General features: G+C 42.5%; 1 protein-coding gene across 2 annotated transcripts in view; it reads right to left on the reverse strand.

Moving 5' to 3' along the window:
- DENND4C (DENN domain containing 4C) overlaps nucleotides 1–15,755 on the reverse strand; it is a 245,983-nt gene that overhangs the window by 189,576 nt on the left and 40,652 nt on the right. For both annotated transcript variants that reach the window (XM_073636528.1, XM_073636518.1), the window contains exon 2: nucleotides 12,944–13,267. In XM_073636528.1, coding sequence (XP_073492629.1) covers nucleotides 12,944–13,251 — 308 coding nt within the window. In that variant the 5' untranslated portion in view covers nucleotides 13,252–13,267. The remainder of the gene's footprint in view (nucleotides 1–12,943; nucleotides 13,268–15,755) is intronic.

A 15,755-nucleotide genomic window follows, 5' to 3' on the forward strand; every position in this document is an offset into this window, starting at 1 on the left:
CAAGGAATCATGTGAAAATTATATAATTTGCATTAACGGCATATCAATAGCAGTTCACTGAACATTTTTTAACTTGTTGCTTGCAGATGCTCTTTAACCTGTTTTTACCAAAGCACATTTGTTAGGAAATCCACAAACACAGACAGTCTGAGAGCACAGTGGACAGACAATCTAGATTCTAGAGCATAGAGCACTGTTAACAAAATTCAAGCAGGAGGTAATTCTCTATTTTATTACACAAGGGAAAGACACTGCTCTTGGAAATATCTGGCAGGGCTTTTATGGAAAGTTGGCTCGTATTGCTCTTCCTCCTTAGTAAATTTCACAGCCAGATAAACTGAACTTGAGAGCAAGGTAAAAGAATGTATGACAAATCTTTCTCCAATACATTTTCATGAAAGAATGCAAAGTCTTCCCAACTCAAGAGGAGTCTTATAAGACCCAAAATGTAATTAAAACTCTAGGTTGAAACACACCACATTGGACCAGAAAATGTAAAAGGCATTATAACCCTTCTTAAACAAAACCAAGGAAATTCCCAGCTCAACTCACTGACCGGCCTGCTAACCAGCCAAATTACCTTGTCTAACAGTATGCATTAAAAACAGGGATTTATGAACTGTACACACGATCCGAAAATAATCAAACAGATCATCCGACTTTTTTCACTTACTAGTCGCAAGTAGAGATTGAATAGGTTACTAAAGTCACGAAAATTCTCGAACGACAGAAAAAAAAAAAAAAAAAATCGGAAGTGATGTCATTGTGTTGTAGTGTATTTGTATCGTATTTTTGGATGACAACTGTACTGACTAAAACTAAAATCGTACAATTTGGTATCGTATGAAGGAAAAATGTCATGCTTGTACGATCGAATAATATCGGATGAACTGTCGTGATCGGCTCTTGAAAGCTCTGTACTAACTCTCCGATTGCGTCGAAAGCGGTATTTTTCGTCCAAATTTTGGATCGTGTGTACGGGCCATTGGTTATACACACATTTGCAAATACATACGTAAGCTACAGAGCCCCGTCAAGATCCCCCAGTATTTTCTGTAATTCTAACTCTAACTTTGAGAGCCTCCACAGCGGAAGCACATGCATTATAATGGATAGAGGGCAGGTGAGCCTGGAGGGAGCCCACCCCTTCTTCAAAGCACAGGGGCACACTGGACACACAGTATTTGCAAATGTGTGAAAACTAAACCACTGTTTTTAACGCATACTGTAAGCCAAGAATATCTGGTTGGCTAGCAGGCTGTAGGTAAGTTGAGCTGGGAATTTCTTTGGTTTTGTTTTGCATACGTCACCCTTTCATGTGCTCCTTGCTGCAAAGGCCAGTTATAGGTGAGGGCAGTGGCCATTTGCTTGTATTCGAAACCTACCTGCACCATGTGATTTTCATCTGCATAAAGTGTGCACCGAACATGTGGTTTTATGGTTGTCCTGTACACAACACCTATAGTAAACAAAATCTTCACATTCCTATGTCAGCAGTTTGAGTTCAAACATGAGGCATGACCTCTGTCTGTAATCTAAGGAACTGACACTTCCTGCAAAGAAACTATACATCCCTCAATCTGGAGGTGAGAGTTAAAACAGTAATTGGATGTGATGTAGACACAAACAGGCAGAGCAATTAGAAATTATCATGTGGCCTTTGAGCACATTAGCACTCCCACATATGTGATACAACACAGAGGAAATGGTGAGGCATTTATGAACGCTATGTGACCTGGAACTAGAAGGTGCTTGTTACTTTAACAAATTAGGACAAGCTAAATGGATTAATACATGGACATAAAAAAAAAAAAAAAAAAAAAAAAACACGATCATACTTGACACTATAAACCGCAGCCACAAAACTTGAGCCCATCATTACAAGGCAACACATACACTATTTTGTCAAAAGTATTGGGATGCCTGCCTTTACTCACACATGAATTTTAACCACTTCAATACAGGGCACACCTTCCTGCCCAGACCAATTTTCAGCTTTCAGTGCAGTCGCAGTTTGAATGACAATTGCGCGGTCATACAACACTGTACCCAAACTCAATTTTTATCATTTTGTTCCCACAAATAGAGCTTTCTTTTGGTGGTATTTGATCACCTCTGCGGTTTTTATTTTTTGCGAAACAAATAAAAAAAGACCGAAAATTTTGAAAAAAATAAAAAAATTTTGCTTTTGTTTCAGTTTAATAATTTTGTAAATAAGTAAGTTTTCTTTTTCACTGATGGGCACTGATAAGGCGGCAGAGATGAGGTGGTACCAATGAGCGGGCACTGACGATGGGCACTGGTAGGTGGCACTGATAGGCACTGAACAGCTGCAAAGATGGGTTCTTATGGGTGGCACTGCTAGGCGGCACTGCTAGGCACTGATACGCGGCACTGATAGGCATCCCTGGTGGCACTGGTAGGCACTGGAGTGGGCACTAATTGGCAGCTGCCTGGGCATTGATTGGCAGCTGCCTTTGCATGGATTAGTATTTCCCAGGGGGTCTAGGGGGCATACCTGGTGGTCCTGGGCGGCTTCAATGGTGGTCCTGGGTAGGATCCGAGGGGAGGCTGTGCTGATAAACAATCAGCACAGACTCCCCCTGTCAGGAGAGCAGCCGATTGGCTCTCCTCTACTCGCGTCTATCAGACGCGAGTGAGGAAAAGCCGATCACCGGCTCTTCCTATTTACATCCTGATCAGCCGTGATTGGACACGGCTGATCACGTGGTAAAGAGTCTCCGTCAGAGACTCTTTACCTAGATCGGTGTTGTGGGGTGTCAGACTGACAGCCCGCAACAACGATCACCGGAATGCGCGCCCCCGGGGGAACGCAGCGGCTCAATATCCTGCGGACGTCATACGACGCCCAGTCAGGATATTGAAACTTTGCCGCCGTCATTCTGCTATATGGCGGCCGGCAAGTGGTTAATGTCATAACAGTCCTAGTCTGTAGGGTTCAATATTGCGTTGGCCCATCCTTTGCAGCTTTAACAGCTTCAACTCTTCTAGGGATGCTGTCCACAAGGTTTAGGAGTGTGTCTATGGGATTGTTTGACCATTCTTCCAGAAGCACATTAGTGAGGTCAGTTACTGATGTTGGATGAGAAGGCCTGGCTCGCAGTCTCCACTCTAATTCATCCCAAAGGTGTTCGATCTGGTTGAGGTCAGGACTTTGTGCAGGCCAGTCAAGTTCCTCCACCCCAAACGCACTCATCCATGTCTTTATGGACCTTGCTTTGTGCACTGGTCAATTGGTGGAGGAGGGATTAGGGTGTGGGTTTTTTCAGAGGTTGGACTTGGCCCTTTGTTTCCGAGAAGGGAACTCTTAAGGCATCAGCATACCAAGACATTTTAGACAATTTCATGCTCCCAACTTTGTGGGAACAGTTTGGCAGTCGTCCCCTTCCTGTTCAAACATGACTGCGCACCAGTGCACAAAGGTCCATAAAGACATGGATTAAAGTGTTTGGGTTGGAGGTACTTGACTTGCCTGCACAGAGTCCTGACCTCAACCCAATAGAACACCTTTAGGATGAATTAGAGCGGAGACTGCGAGCCAGGCCTCCTCGTCCAACATCAGTGCCTGACCTCACAAATGTGCTTCTGGAAGAATGGTCAAACATTCCCAAAGACACACTTCTAAACCTTGTGGACAGCCTTCCCAGAAGAGTTGAAGCTGTTATAGCTGCAAAGGGTGGGCCAACTCATTATTGAACCCTACGGAGTAAGACTAGGATGTCATTAAATGTGTGTGTAAAAGCAGACATCCCAATATTTTTGACAATACAGTGTACATATTATCTATAACAACATATCAGATACTAATTTTTTTTTTTTTTAACTATTTTTACATATTGTAAGTGTACTGGGTAACTGGGTCCATTGCAGGATATGTACACGATTTTTAAAGGGCCATACACCCACCCATTGGTGATGATTCCAAGAGTGACAAAAAACAAACAAACAGGAAAACCACTAGAAGCACCCTAACGGAACAGGACCGAGGCAGCCCCTGCCTAAGGGAAAGGCGCATCAGACCTTGCTAATAGGTCCATCCTTTGAGGTGAAAGCACAGGTGAATGGTGGTGGGAATCACGGCTTTCCTCCTCAAAAAGCTGCACTGATTCTTAGAAGAGAACACTGGATGCACTCATAAATATCTTTTATGAAGACTTTCACTTTATAGTAGAGACTTTCTAATATTTTTTTTTTTTCTTGCACTATGAAAATGACTGTGTATATAATTAAATTATATATAAAAAATGTAAGGCATATTACATAATTTGTCATGCACTTTATTGGTTTGGATTTGCAAATACAGTATATATATATATATATATATTATATATATTTTTATATTTATTTGAGATGTGCGACTGCTTTTTTCACCACTTTTGCAAGGTATTTTATTTGCATCTTTTAATCATTTACATAATTTGCAGGAGTCATGCACTTTATTGGTTTGTGATTTGCACATATATGTTTAAAGGAGATTTGCGACTGTTTATAATTTTTAGGGCAATTATTTAAAACTTTGGGGAGGCACAACAGGGTTATTATAAAAAATTTATCTGTAGGCATGGGAACACACACTGTTTGCAGCCACCTGCAAAAAAAGTGTTTTTAATGGTAGTGCAGGTATTATAATTTTAACATTTAGGTAGGTGGTACATGTCAAAATAACATCCACATGAATGGCAAGACCCAGGGTTTCAAGACAGAACATTGCCCACAGCATCACACTGCCTCCACCAGATTACCTTCTTCCCATAGTGCATCCTGGTGCCATTTCTTCCCCAGGTAAGCGACGCACATGCACCCAGCCATCCACATGATGTAAAAGAAACCCTGATTCATCAGACCAGACCACCTTCTTCCATTGCTCTGTGCTCCAGCCCTAAAGAGTCACATGCCCATTGTAGGCGCTTTTGGCTGTGGACATCGGTCAGCATGGGCACCCTGACCAGTATGCGGCTATGCAGCCCCATACACAAACTGTGATGCCCATTTGTTCTGCTTTTAACACATGTTCTTCAGGGACAACATGTTTACTTGCTGCCTAACATATCCCACAGACATTTATCTGACATTGTAACAAAATAGTGAATTTTTTTTTCACTTAACCTGTCAGTGGTCAAAGTTATGGCTGATCTGTGTATGTGCACATAAAAGCCTGAGGAGCATATTTTGGTTGGATGTAAGCAAGCTGAAAGTATTAAGAAATGTGAGGGCAAGCTAAGGTGGGGGAAACCTACAGTACCATAATGAAAATCTACAATTTCTGGGGAAATTGTGTGAAGTGTTCTTGCCTCTACAACTGGAGTGGGCGGAGTAACTGGGAGGAGTGGCTTGAGTAACTGTTGTGTGGTTGGAGTGGCTGGAGTAACTGTGGAAAGGTTGGACTGGGCAGAGTAACTTTATGGAGTGGGCAGAGTAACTTTATCTAGTGGGCAGAGTAACTGCGTGGAGTGTTAGGAGTGAGTAAAGATAGTAAACATTACACTAACCAATTGATTGATCAAATTTAAAAAGTGCACATGACAAGCTTGATAGAGTGAGAAATACATTTCAACTTTTAATTTATTTATATAGCACATTTAATTGCAACGTTGTTGCCCAAAGTGCTTCACAGTTACATTAAGACATACATTTATAAAAACATTAGCAGCATTATCAAGCCTAGCAGATGAAGGTATGACCACATGCATTTGGGGGGTCTCAGCATCTTGACGTAGAATGGAGGTGAAGGTGTGCTATCTGTTTTATGATAATCAGTGTTTACAACCACTGTTTCCTTGCAACGCTCATGCCATGTTTATGCTTCACAACCACTGCTCAAAACACAATACACAGGATCATGATAGCTGTAATAACAGTGCAGTACTTCAAATGGTCGTATTTTAAATCCTACAGCGAAGATCTTTATATTGTGAGAATCACAAGACCCAGACCTAGATTTTGATACATAGTATGTCTCTGAAATATTAAAAATGAAGGCACAGTCGCAGTTTAGATATTGCCCTTCAAATTTCAAGTGGCTAGAGTGGAGTTTCAATGAATGTCAATGGACGGCGTGAGTTGCAAACAAATGGTCATATTGTGAAAACTATCAGGACTATGGCTTAGCCGTGGACATGTTTAGTGGCAGCAGGGATAGCTGAACGTTTTGATATAAGATTTGTGTAGGTGGGCTTGAAAATGAGGGAGTGGCGGCAGTTTAGAAATCATGTCCTGATTTCTCAGCTTTTGTCACCTCCCACTCTAGTTTTGAACATTTCGCCATTCATTCCTATGGGACGAATTTCGGCACAAAAATTACGATATTTCGTGAACCATTCGGCGAAACTTTCCACACAGTAATAGCACACCAATCGGGAACAATCGGCACGTTTCAGTATATTACTGTCTAGGTAGTGTAAAAGCTGTGGAGGAGTTAGGGTGGTGAATTTGGCTATAAGAATAATATATATGTGAAATAACAGTAAGTGGTCTTGGCTATGCAAGAACACTTAACTATTTGGGCCAGAGGTTTTACCGGTCAAAGGCTACAGCAAGGGAAAATTCTTCCTCTGCGATTGACAGTTTAAACATCCTAAACCTTGAGTTTAGGTCAACTTCAAAAAAGGATAGGAGAATACATTTTATAGTCTTAGAAAATGACAAAATCAGAAATGTTTTTCGTCATTCCTAAGGCTCGGTTCACACTGGGGCGACTTGTCAGGCGACCTAGTCGCCTGACAAGTCGCCTCCCGTTCTGTGCTATGGAACCGTTCTAATCGGAGCGACGCAAGTCGCTCCGACTTAGAAAAAGGTTCCTGTATTACTTTGGGGGCGACTTGGGGCGACTTGCATAGACTTCTATGCAGAAGTCGTCTCGCAAGTCGCCCCGGCAGTCGTTTGCAGGTCGCCTCGCTGAGGCGACCTGCAAGTCGTGCCGCCCATGTGTGAACCGAGCCTACCAGATGGCTACTAACAAGGAACAGGTGCTAAGAGAATGCAGCCTGTTAACCCAACAAAAACCTGTGTTGTAATTTTAGTAGCCTTCCGAATGTAAGTGGGAGCAGATAAAATTCTTAAAAAAAAAAAAAAAAAAAGTTATTTTTCAACTGTAAGTTAAGAACACGCAGTCCATAAGAAATGGGAGTCAAAAAAAATGTTAAAGACAATATACAAAAAAAAAAATCAAAACTATACAGATCACATTTATCTGTTTGCAGTACACACATTTTAAAAAAAAAGTGTGTGGGAGAGGGAAAATAGGAAGAATTTTGTGAACTTGACACTTAACTAAAATAAAAAAAAGGAAGAAGTACTGCTATGATTAATTCTACTGATAAAATGAATTAAGAATTTCCCCAGAGACCAGCAGAGACTGACCTTCATACCAACCTACAAAGAATATAGTAAGCATTAGGTGAGTCACAGCTGTACAGTACCTCACTGGTGCTCTCCTAAGTATTCTGGAAGCATTTCACTGGAATCTCAGCTATGCTTTAGTTATGTCAAGGTACTGGCTGTCAACACACAATATTACAACAAATAAAACAATGTCACAACAAAAATGTTACTCGTGTTAAAAACACTCGGTGGACACTTTGAAGAGTGCTAGCTTTACAAAAGCAAAAGGGTCAAGTTGTACTAAACATGAAGAGCTGATCAACTGAAAGGACATCATTAAGTCTCAAACTGCGTTAATTTACTGTAAGCCATTACTAGAATATACTGTAGATCAGGGGTTGGCAACCTTTTTACAGGTTGAGATCTACCTGGACAACATGTAAGAAATCAAAGACCCTGGGGAAGGGGGGGGGTTGGCGGCACCCTTTACATAGTACATAGTAGGTGAGGTTGAAAAAAGACACAAGTCCAACCTATGTGTGAGATTATAAGTATTACATTGTATATCCCTGTATGTTGCGGTCGTAAAATAAAATCTCCCATAAAAACACATAGAGGTAAATCCACCACACACACACACACAGTAGTGTCCCCTGTCCCCCCCTCCCCCATGGTAGCATCTCCTGACCCTCTCCCAACAGTAGTGCCCTCTGCCCCCCCTCCATAGCAGTGTCCTCTGCAACCCCCCCCCTACACAGTAGTTCCCTCTGCCCCCCCCCCCCCCGTAGTGCCGTCTACCACCCCATAGCAATGTCCCCTGCTATCCCCCCCCCCCCCCCCCCCACAGCAGTGTCTTCTGCACCAAACCCCCCAGTAGTGTCTTCTGCACCAAACCCCCCATAGCAGTGTCCTCTGCAACACCCCCCCCACAGTAGTGTCCTTTCCTGTGCAACCCCCCCCCTACCACTATCCTCTGCTCGACCCCAACACACAGCTGTAGGTAGCTCTCTCCTACCTTACAGCACTTGTACATCATAGAAGAGTGAGAGGCAGCACAGTGCTGAATGAAGGGCGAGACCAGGAGCTACTTTACTCTATATGTTAACAAGCTGATGATGGTTGCTAGGACCGCCTACCAACCAACCACCTGCTAGGAAACTTGCAACGTTAACTAAAGCAGCTCCCGGTCCCACCCTCCATCCAGTAGGTCTTGCCGCTCACTCCTTTTCACTAGTGAAAGGAGAGCAATGCCGACGGAGCCTGGGGAAAGCACTGGCACAGCCCTGATCGCGATCGATCAGGTAGATCGTGATCAACGGGTTGCCGACCCCGGCTGTAGATGATTAAAGGTTTATGACATTCAATGCAATAACATCTATAGCTGTCCAGCATAGCATTATGTCACCCTAGCCAGCGGTTACATTTCTGCCCCCAGTTTTGCTAGTATGGTCAAGAGGTGATAAGCAAACACAGATTCCACATTACTTTGCAGTTTTAGGATTATACTGGCAGAAACCACATAGATGAAAATTTGCCTTCTGTCACTCAACCTGCTTGGACCTAAAGCAGAGAATAAGACTGAACGAAGACTGGCCATACACCTATATATTATCTGCAGATTTTCTATGGTCAGATGGAAAAAGTGGAACAGATTCCTCCATCTACGCTGAACTGTGTGGATGGAAGAATCTCCCACTGGCTCAAGCTTCTATATATCTTGCTAGTCGGCCCCGCTGGCTCTCACAATACTTGAACATTCTGATTGGGTGCAGGCATTGTTTAGGTTGAGAGCCAGCGGGGCCGACTAGCAAGATACTGAAGCTTGGCCCAGTGGGAGATTCCTCCATCCACATAGTTTAGCATACATGGAGAAATCTGTTGCACTTTTTCCATCTAACCATAGAAAATCTGCAGATAATCTATATGTGTTTGGCCAGCTTAATGTATCATGCAGCCAATGGAAAATCTTTCAGACTTCAGATCCCCAAAAAAGAAAAAAAAATGCAGTAAATGAATATATTTTTAAAAAGCATTTATAATACGCATAACTACAGTGTTGCCCCTACTTAGCTGGGAGAAGTTGCAAATTAGATTAAAAAAAGGGGTAAATGATGTTTGTGGGCTCTTATACTGCCACAACATATCTCAAACTAACATGGTCCTAACACTTCTGGGCCCCCATAAAATGGTCTCCCCTAAAGGCATTTCAATAACTCCCCCACCCATACACACAACAGATCTGCCAACCAGCCACATAACTCCCCTTCCCCACTACCTGTATCCACTGATCTCGTCTGCCATTTTTGTGAAGCACTCAAAAGGATACTATCCTCCCCAGGAAGAGATAAAGGCCGAACACAGACAGACATAAGACCCCTTTCACACTGAGGCGTTTCCCAGACGCTTTTGGGCTAAAAATAGCGCCTGAAAAACACCTCCCCTGCAGTCCCAGCGTGAAAGCCCAAGTGCTTTCACACTGGGCCAATGCGCTGCCAGGACGTTAAAAAAAAAAAAAAATCTCCTGCAAGAAGCATCTTTGGGGCAGTGAAGGAGTGGTGTATACACCGCTCCTGGCCATTGAAATGAACGGGCACCGCTGCCGAAACACCTGCAAAGTGCTTCGGCAGCGGTGCTGCATGGGCGCATTTAACCCTTTATTTGGCCGCTAGCGGGAGTTAAAAGCTCCCCGCTAGCAGCCGAATAGCGCTGCTAAAATGACGGTAAATGACCATCAACGACCGCCTGGCCCAGTGTGAAAGCAGCCTAAGAGTAATGAATGGATGCAGGTGACAATCTAGAATGGAAACAGGATGTGATGAAGGCAGACATTCTTTTAGCCAGGTGCAGGGCTCTTGCAGCAGCAAAAAGCAGTGCAATTGCTAAAAAGGGAAATGAAGACCTGTTGCATGAACACTAGCTTCAGAAACTCTCAGGAAACTTATGAGTGGGCTTACTCTGTAGATGCCAGCTCCATCTCTCTATTCAAGTATTATGCAAAAGTATTACTAGAGAAGTGCTGTTTTCTTCTTATGTCACAATGGAGAATCTAAACAGGGTAGGAGGTTGTGATGGGAGTCACTTTGGGCGGGGGGGCTGGTGGAACCCAGAATTCCTGGGAGAGGTTGGGAAACCCTTGCTTCAGCTCCCCCTGCATCTCCTATGTTTAAGTTACCCAGTATCTATTAGGGGCACAGGGTGACCAAGAAAAGAAATGGATAGCTATTTAATGGACATTGAGAATGTGGCTTGGATTACTTAAAATGGAACAGTAATATTTATCCACAATATCTCCCAGGAAATATAAAAAGACTATTCCTAGTTTGTTTGATTCTGTACTATATATGTTAATTGAAATTGAAAGAGCTGATCACATTGGCCTCTGTACAATGGAGGAGATGGTCCATCTGCTACTGGGGGCTCCTGCGTTTATACTTGTCCTGTGTTTATACGTATGATAATGCGTAATCTGCTGTGTGAAGCTCGGTGACAAGTCTGACCTGTAGTGAAATCCTGATTAATCACAACAATGGCCAGGTGGGCATGGAGTCACCTCAGCTGCTTTAAGTGACTAGTTAATTAGCTAGGTTAATTCTGTTTCTGATTACAGTCTGTATTGCTAGGGTAATATGAGCAGAAGGGGGGGGGGGGGGATGATGTCCTCCTGGTGTATATATTTGTGCGAGTTTGTTCAAACATTCCATGTTCCAGCTTTGTAACTGAGCTAGTCTCGTCTGGTTGAAGATCCAGATTGGAGGAAGCAGTGTACTGACGGAAGCACTCAAGCGGAGTGCGGCGGGGTTCCGTTACAGGGGTAAATAAAGAAGTAGGGTGGATAGTGAGATATACAAGCGCCATGCCTTTGGGTTCAATAAGTTTTAGATGGACTTATGGGCCCATTCATGCCCATTAACATGCACTGCTTTAGGCCAGGCCATTCAAAATTAATTCAACTTAATACACCTGCAGCATTTTAAACAATGTAGTGCAACACAACATATGCATTCTGTGTTGTGGAGTGCTACATACATTGTATGCCTTAATGTGTGCTCTGGTAATGTGGTACAACATTTTACCATGCGCTACTGCAACAAATCTGTGTAAAATCGTCCCTTAAAGAGGTAGTAAAGCTCAGCCCCTCAAAAAGCTTTCCATAACATTCTGCTTTATTCTTTTCCCCTTCAGAGGTTTCTTACTTTTTTCATTAGTTTTTAAAATTCTTGCTTCCCAGCAGCAGCCAGCACCATCTTTTCTAGTGTCCTTCGAGTCTGCAGTGCACTTTCGCCCCGTTTGCCCCTGCTGTAATCCCACACATGCTCAGTAACATTGTAGCCAAGCCTCCTTTTCATTCACGATTGCTATAGCAATCATGTCCATCATATCAAGGAACAGACAGGTGGGCAAGAATTTTAACACATTTATTGATCGTGTAGGGTTTTTTGTTTTTTTTTTTTACACAAAGCTACAGTCCACTATGTGATACAGCTAATCTACTTGCTCTGGGATGGTGTGCTTTATGCCGATGTTTACACCCCCTGTGACAATGCAAGTCACACAGGGTGTTTCAGGAACTGAATGGCATCGTATTCCCACGGATGTCAGAACAGTGCCGCAGAGGAGATGCATATTAATGGATAGACTGACAGTCCAGTGAGTGTGCCATGAATCAAGGAAAATATGCACATGCACTGTTGACGTCATGAAAATGAACAGGACAGATTACAGGCAAACAGAGCAGGTTAGAATTGATCCATACACAGCAATTTGTACAGTGCTTATAAATTATTTAAATAGGAAAAATGTATCAGGGAGCGTTTACTACCAGTATAATTCACAAACAGGACACAAAAGTTTTGTAGGTTAATTAAATGGAAATAATTTAAAATCTGTGGTTTCTTCAAATAAACTTGCAATCATTATGAAGTATTTAATCATTAACTTCCTTTAATTATAAGATTTGATTGTCTAACAATTGCATTAAATAACACATTTAAAATAACTCCACTTGTGTTGAGAAAAAAACATTCCCCCCGGGGTGATCTATGTATATTACAAGGATTTTAACAAACTTTGTTGCAGATTCCTACCTTTTGTTATTCTGAAGAAATCACTGTTTGTTCCTCTGTGCCCCTGGGCTGAGTGAGTCTAATGGGAGTGGTTTCATAATTATCAATCAGCTGTGCACCTGCCAGGCTCTAGTGAGGAAGGTGGCAGGGTCTGCATCCCTTCAGCCATGATTTCCTATTAAAAATATCTCACCAAAAATGACATGTTTGTTGCAGGGGATACCTGAAATCTGACTTGTATCCTAGTGCACAGTTCTGGGGAAATTGGTGAGCCAATCACACAAGCAGGAAATTATGTTTCTGGGGGGCACTCTGTGTACAGAACACCCCCAGGTAGCCATATTGCATTTTCAGAAAATTACAGAGCTGCAGGTTGAAAAGGAAAAGGTAATTTTTTTTAAACAACATTCAATTACAATATGACTTGTGTTGCAATTGTATACGCCATATTTTTTCTTTATTTGCTGTTTTTTTCCCAACGAAAGTGGAGTTAGCCTTTAAATAATAAAAAAAAAATAGATAAATTTAACAGCTTTTACCCAACATCTATCAGTGGTGCTTTTCCCCTTTCTCGTTTGTAACACACAAACAGCTCTGGGCTCTTCAGACTGCCATGGTTGAGATTTGCTTGAAGACCACTTGGTGTGACCTCAATGCATGTATAGCCCTCTGGCACCGTCTCACCAACTGTTCTGTTTATAACAACAATATCTGTAATTGGTGCTTTGGGGCCCACTGCTTTGGTATCCACACGTCCCCCCATATCATGGTCCAGGAGTTTGGAGGTTTCAGTCAAGCCTGCCACCACAAAGTAATCTGCAACCCGAGGACCTTTATCTTCCATCATGTCTGCAGCCAGCCGCCTACAAGAAAAGTAAATTAGTGTAGTTTTAGTATAAATCCAAAGATTTTGTTCAATAAGTATTCTCACAACTTCACGATATTCATTATAATATTCATAGTATAACCATAATGTATCCATTTGTAAACTGACAAGCAAAACAAAAACTTAATTTAGTTCAACAGATACTCCCAGAGGCTACAAAAGCAATGCAACAGAATTGGTAATAACGTGCAAGATCTCTGAATGAATGATGCAGCTGTGGGGCATTTGCACCCCAAACACAGGTGTAACCAGTCCCAGCATACGGGGGGGTTGTGAAATCCTAATTCCCAAACACTTGCTGGGGATTTTGATTTTTAAATACCTGGCCTCTGTTCCCCCCAGCAGGCAAACTAAAACTTCCACGCTGCAACCGGTAGGAGACAGGGTGCACCATAGAAGCTTTAGTTTGCCTGTTGTCAGAGAGCACAGAGGGCACAGTAGGCAGGCAGGGCGGTGTGCATGTCCCGCTGACAGAGCGGACCTGCAACGATGCAGAGGGGCAGATTTTGGGGTTTGTGCAGGGAGGCGTTGGGACCCACAAAGCAGGGGATGGGGGGGGGTCAGGCCAGCGGAAGGCACTGAGGAGGTCACAGTGAGGGTCACCCTCACTCTTTGCTACAGCCAGAGATGCCGACATGCCTGCAGGTGTGGCGGGTGGATGGTGGCAAAATGCTTCTCTGCCTGTAGACAAAAATCTTTGCTCCGGCCCTGGGTGCTGCAATAGGAAGAGCTGTAAACAATGTTCGGCTTCATGTACACTACAGCTCCTAAACTTGAGTTGCAGAGCTTTTGGCGTTTTTTTTTTTTGCCAAAGCTCCTAAACTCAACTCCATAAAAGCCTGTGTGTCAATGCACACATAGGCTTTTAAAGTTTAGGAGCTGATACGGTTAGGGGAGCTTCAAAATCCCTCGGAAGAATCGCATTCAGGACAGGAACATTGACAGCCAGCAAACGCAAACCACGGCAAAATCGGGGTGCGATTTTGCCGGCAGTCAAAGTAGGCTGTGTGTACATAAAGCCTTAAAATTTTCAAAAATTTGTTTCTATGTATAGTAGTACGTAATAATATCTGTACAAGGGGCAGCTTTATGCTCACTGCATAATCAGGCTCTGCTTCCTGCTCTGTAGCACTAGTCATTTTGCTTTCAAGCTCGCTTCCTCACAATAACATTCAAAAGAAATTCCCTGGCTAAAATCACAGCTAATCAGCTGTCAAGAAATTAGTCAGAATCATTGTAAAGTGTAATCTATCCACCCTCTAGTGGTCAATCCATATATTTCTACATTCAATACCATAAGAAAATATGGATGAACACGTGGCACATAAAAGGAAAAACACAATTAAAACATGCTCTCACTGAACATACCCATTAGTAGTTTTCCTTAAAAGCAACTCTTAATAGGTGATGATTTAAAAGCCTTCATAAGTTACCGGTTTAGAGTTCAAAGGCGAGCTCTCAAATTATTGCTCTCGTTATGATGTTCATGGCGATACCTCACAAGTGGGGCGATCAATTCACACATGCGTGTAGGACCTATGTGTGCATTTGCATGTGAACATGAGGGCGCTTTAAATTTGCTTATTATTATTTTTTTTAACACTGTTTTTAAATGTTATTTTTTTCATTCAACTTATTGCATTTAAAAAGGGGTGAACATTCCTTGTGATAGTTGTGCGGTAACAGGTACTCTTTACTGAGAGATCCAGGGTCTATTAGACCACCAATCCCTCCACTGCCCCCAAAAGCAGTTGATCAAACCAAGATCAATTTGATCGGCTGCTTCACTAGCAAGTAACGCCTAGTAAACAAACAACTGAAACAAATTCCTGGTAACTTCCAGTTTCTTGTGTCACAGAAGAGGAACGGAAGTTCTTCACACTCCTCTGCGTCCTTCAGATTCGAAGAGTCGCATAGGTGCCAGGTTCCCCTGTGGAATGGGAGAGCCCATAAAAGGCGGTGCACGGTCCACTTCTTCACCCTGTAAAAGCGATAGGGTGGCTGTAGACCTGCCTGATCTGTTTTAAAAAAAATACCACCACTTTCACCCGAGGACATACGAGTATATCCTAAGGGCTGAAAGTGGTTGGTTCAATTTTAAAAGGTTAAACCTTTTTTCCAAAAGAAATAAAAAAAAAAACAAAAAAAAAAACACACATACACTTTATACAAGAGGAACAGTCAATTTTTTTTTCTTCTTCTTCTAGCAAAGCTTGCGGCTGTCACAATTCTACAGTGTTTAGTAAATACATGTAAATAAGATATCAGCACTGAAGCAGGATGCAAGAACCCCGACTACTATTCCATCGGTTTATCGCTTTCTGATAAGGATTGTCAGCTTCTATGCAGCAGAACACAACAATAGTTTAGTTCAAACTGATCAACTGACAAAAACGGTCACATTTTTTTCATGCCTACTTTCACTTTTATAATAGTCAACATGCAACTATGGACAAAATAAGACT

The sequence above is a fragment of the Aquarana catesbeiana genome, linkage group LG01 (assembly GCF_042186555.1).
Source record: "Aquarana catesbeiana isolate 2022-GZ linkage group LG01, ASM4218655v1, whole genome shotgun sequence".
In the NCBI taxonomy this organism is placed as follows: domain Eukaryota; kingdom Metazoa; phylum Chordata; class Amphibia; order Anura; family Ranidae; genus Aquarana; species Aquarana catesbeiana.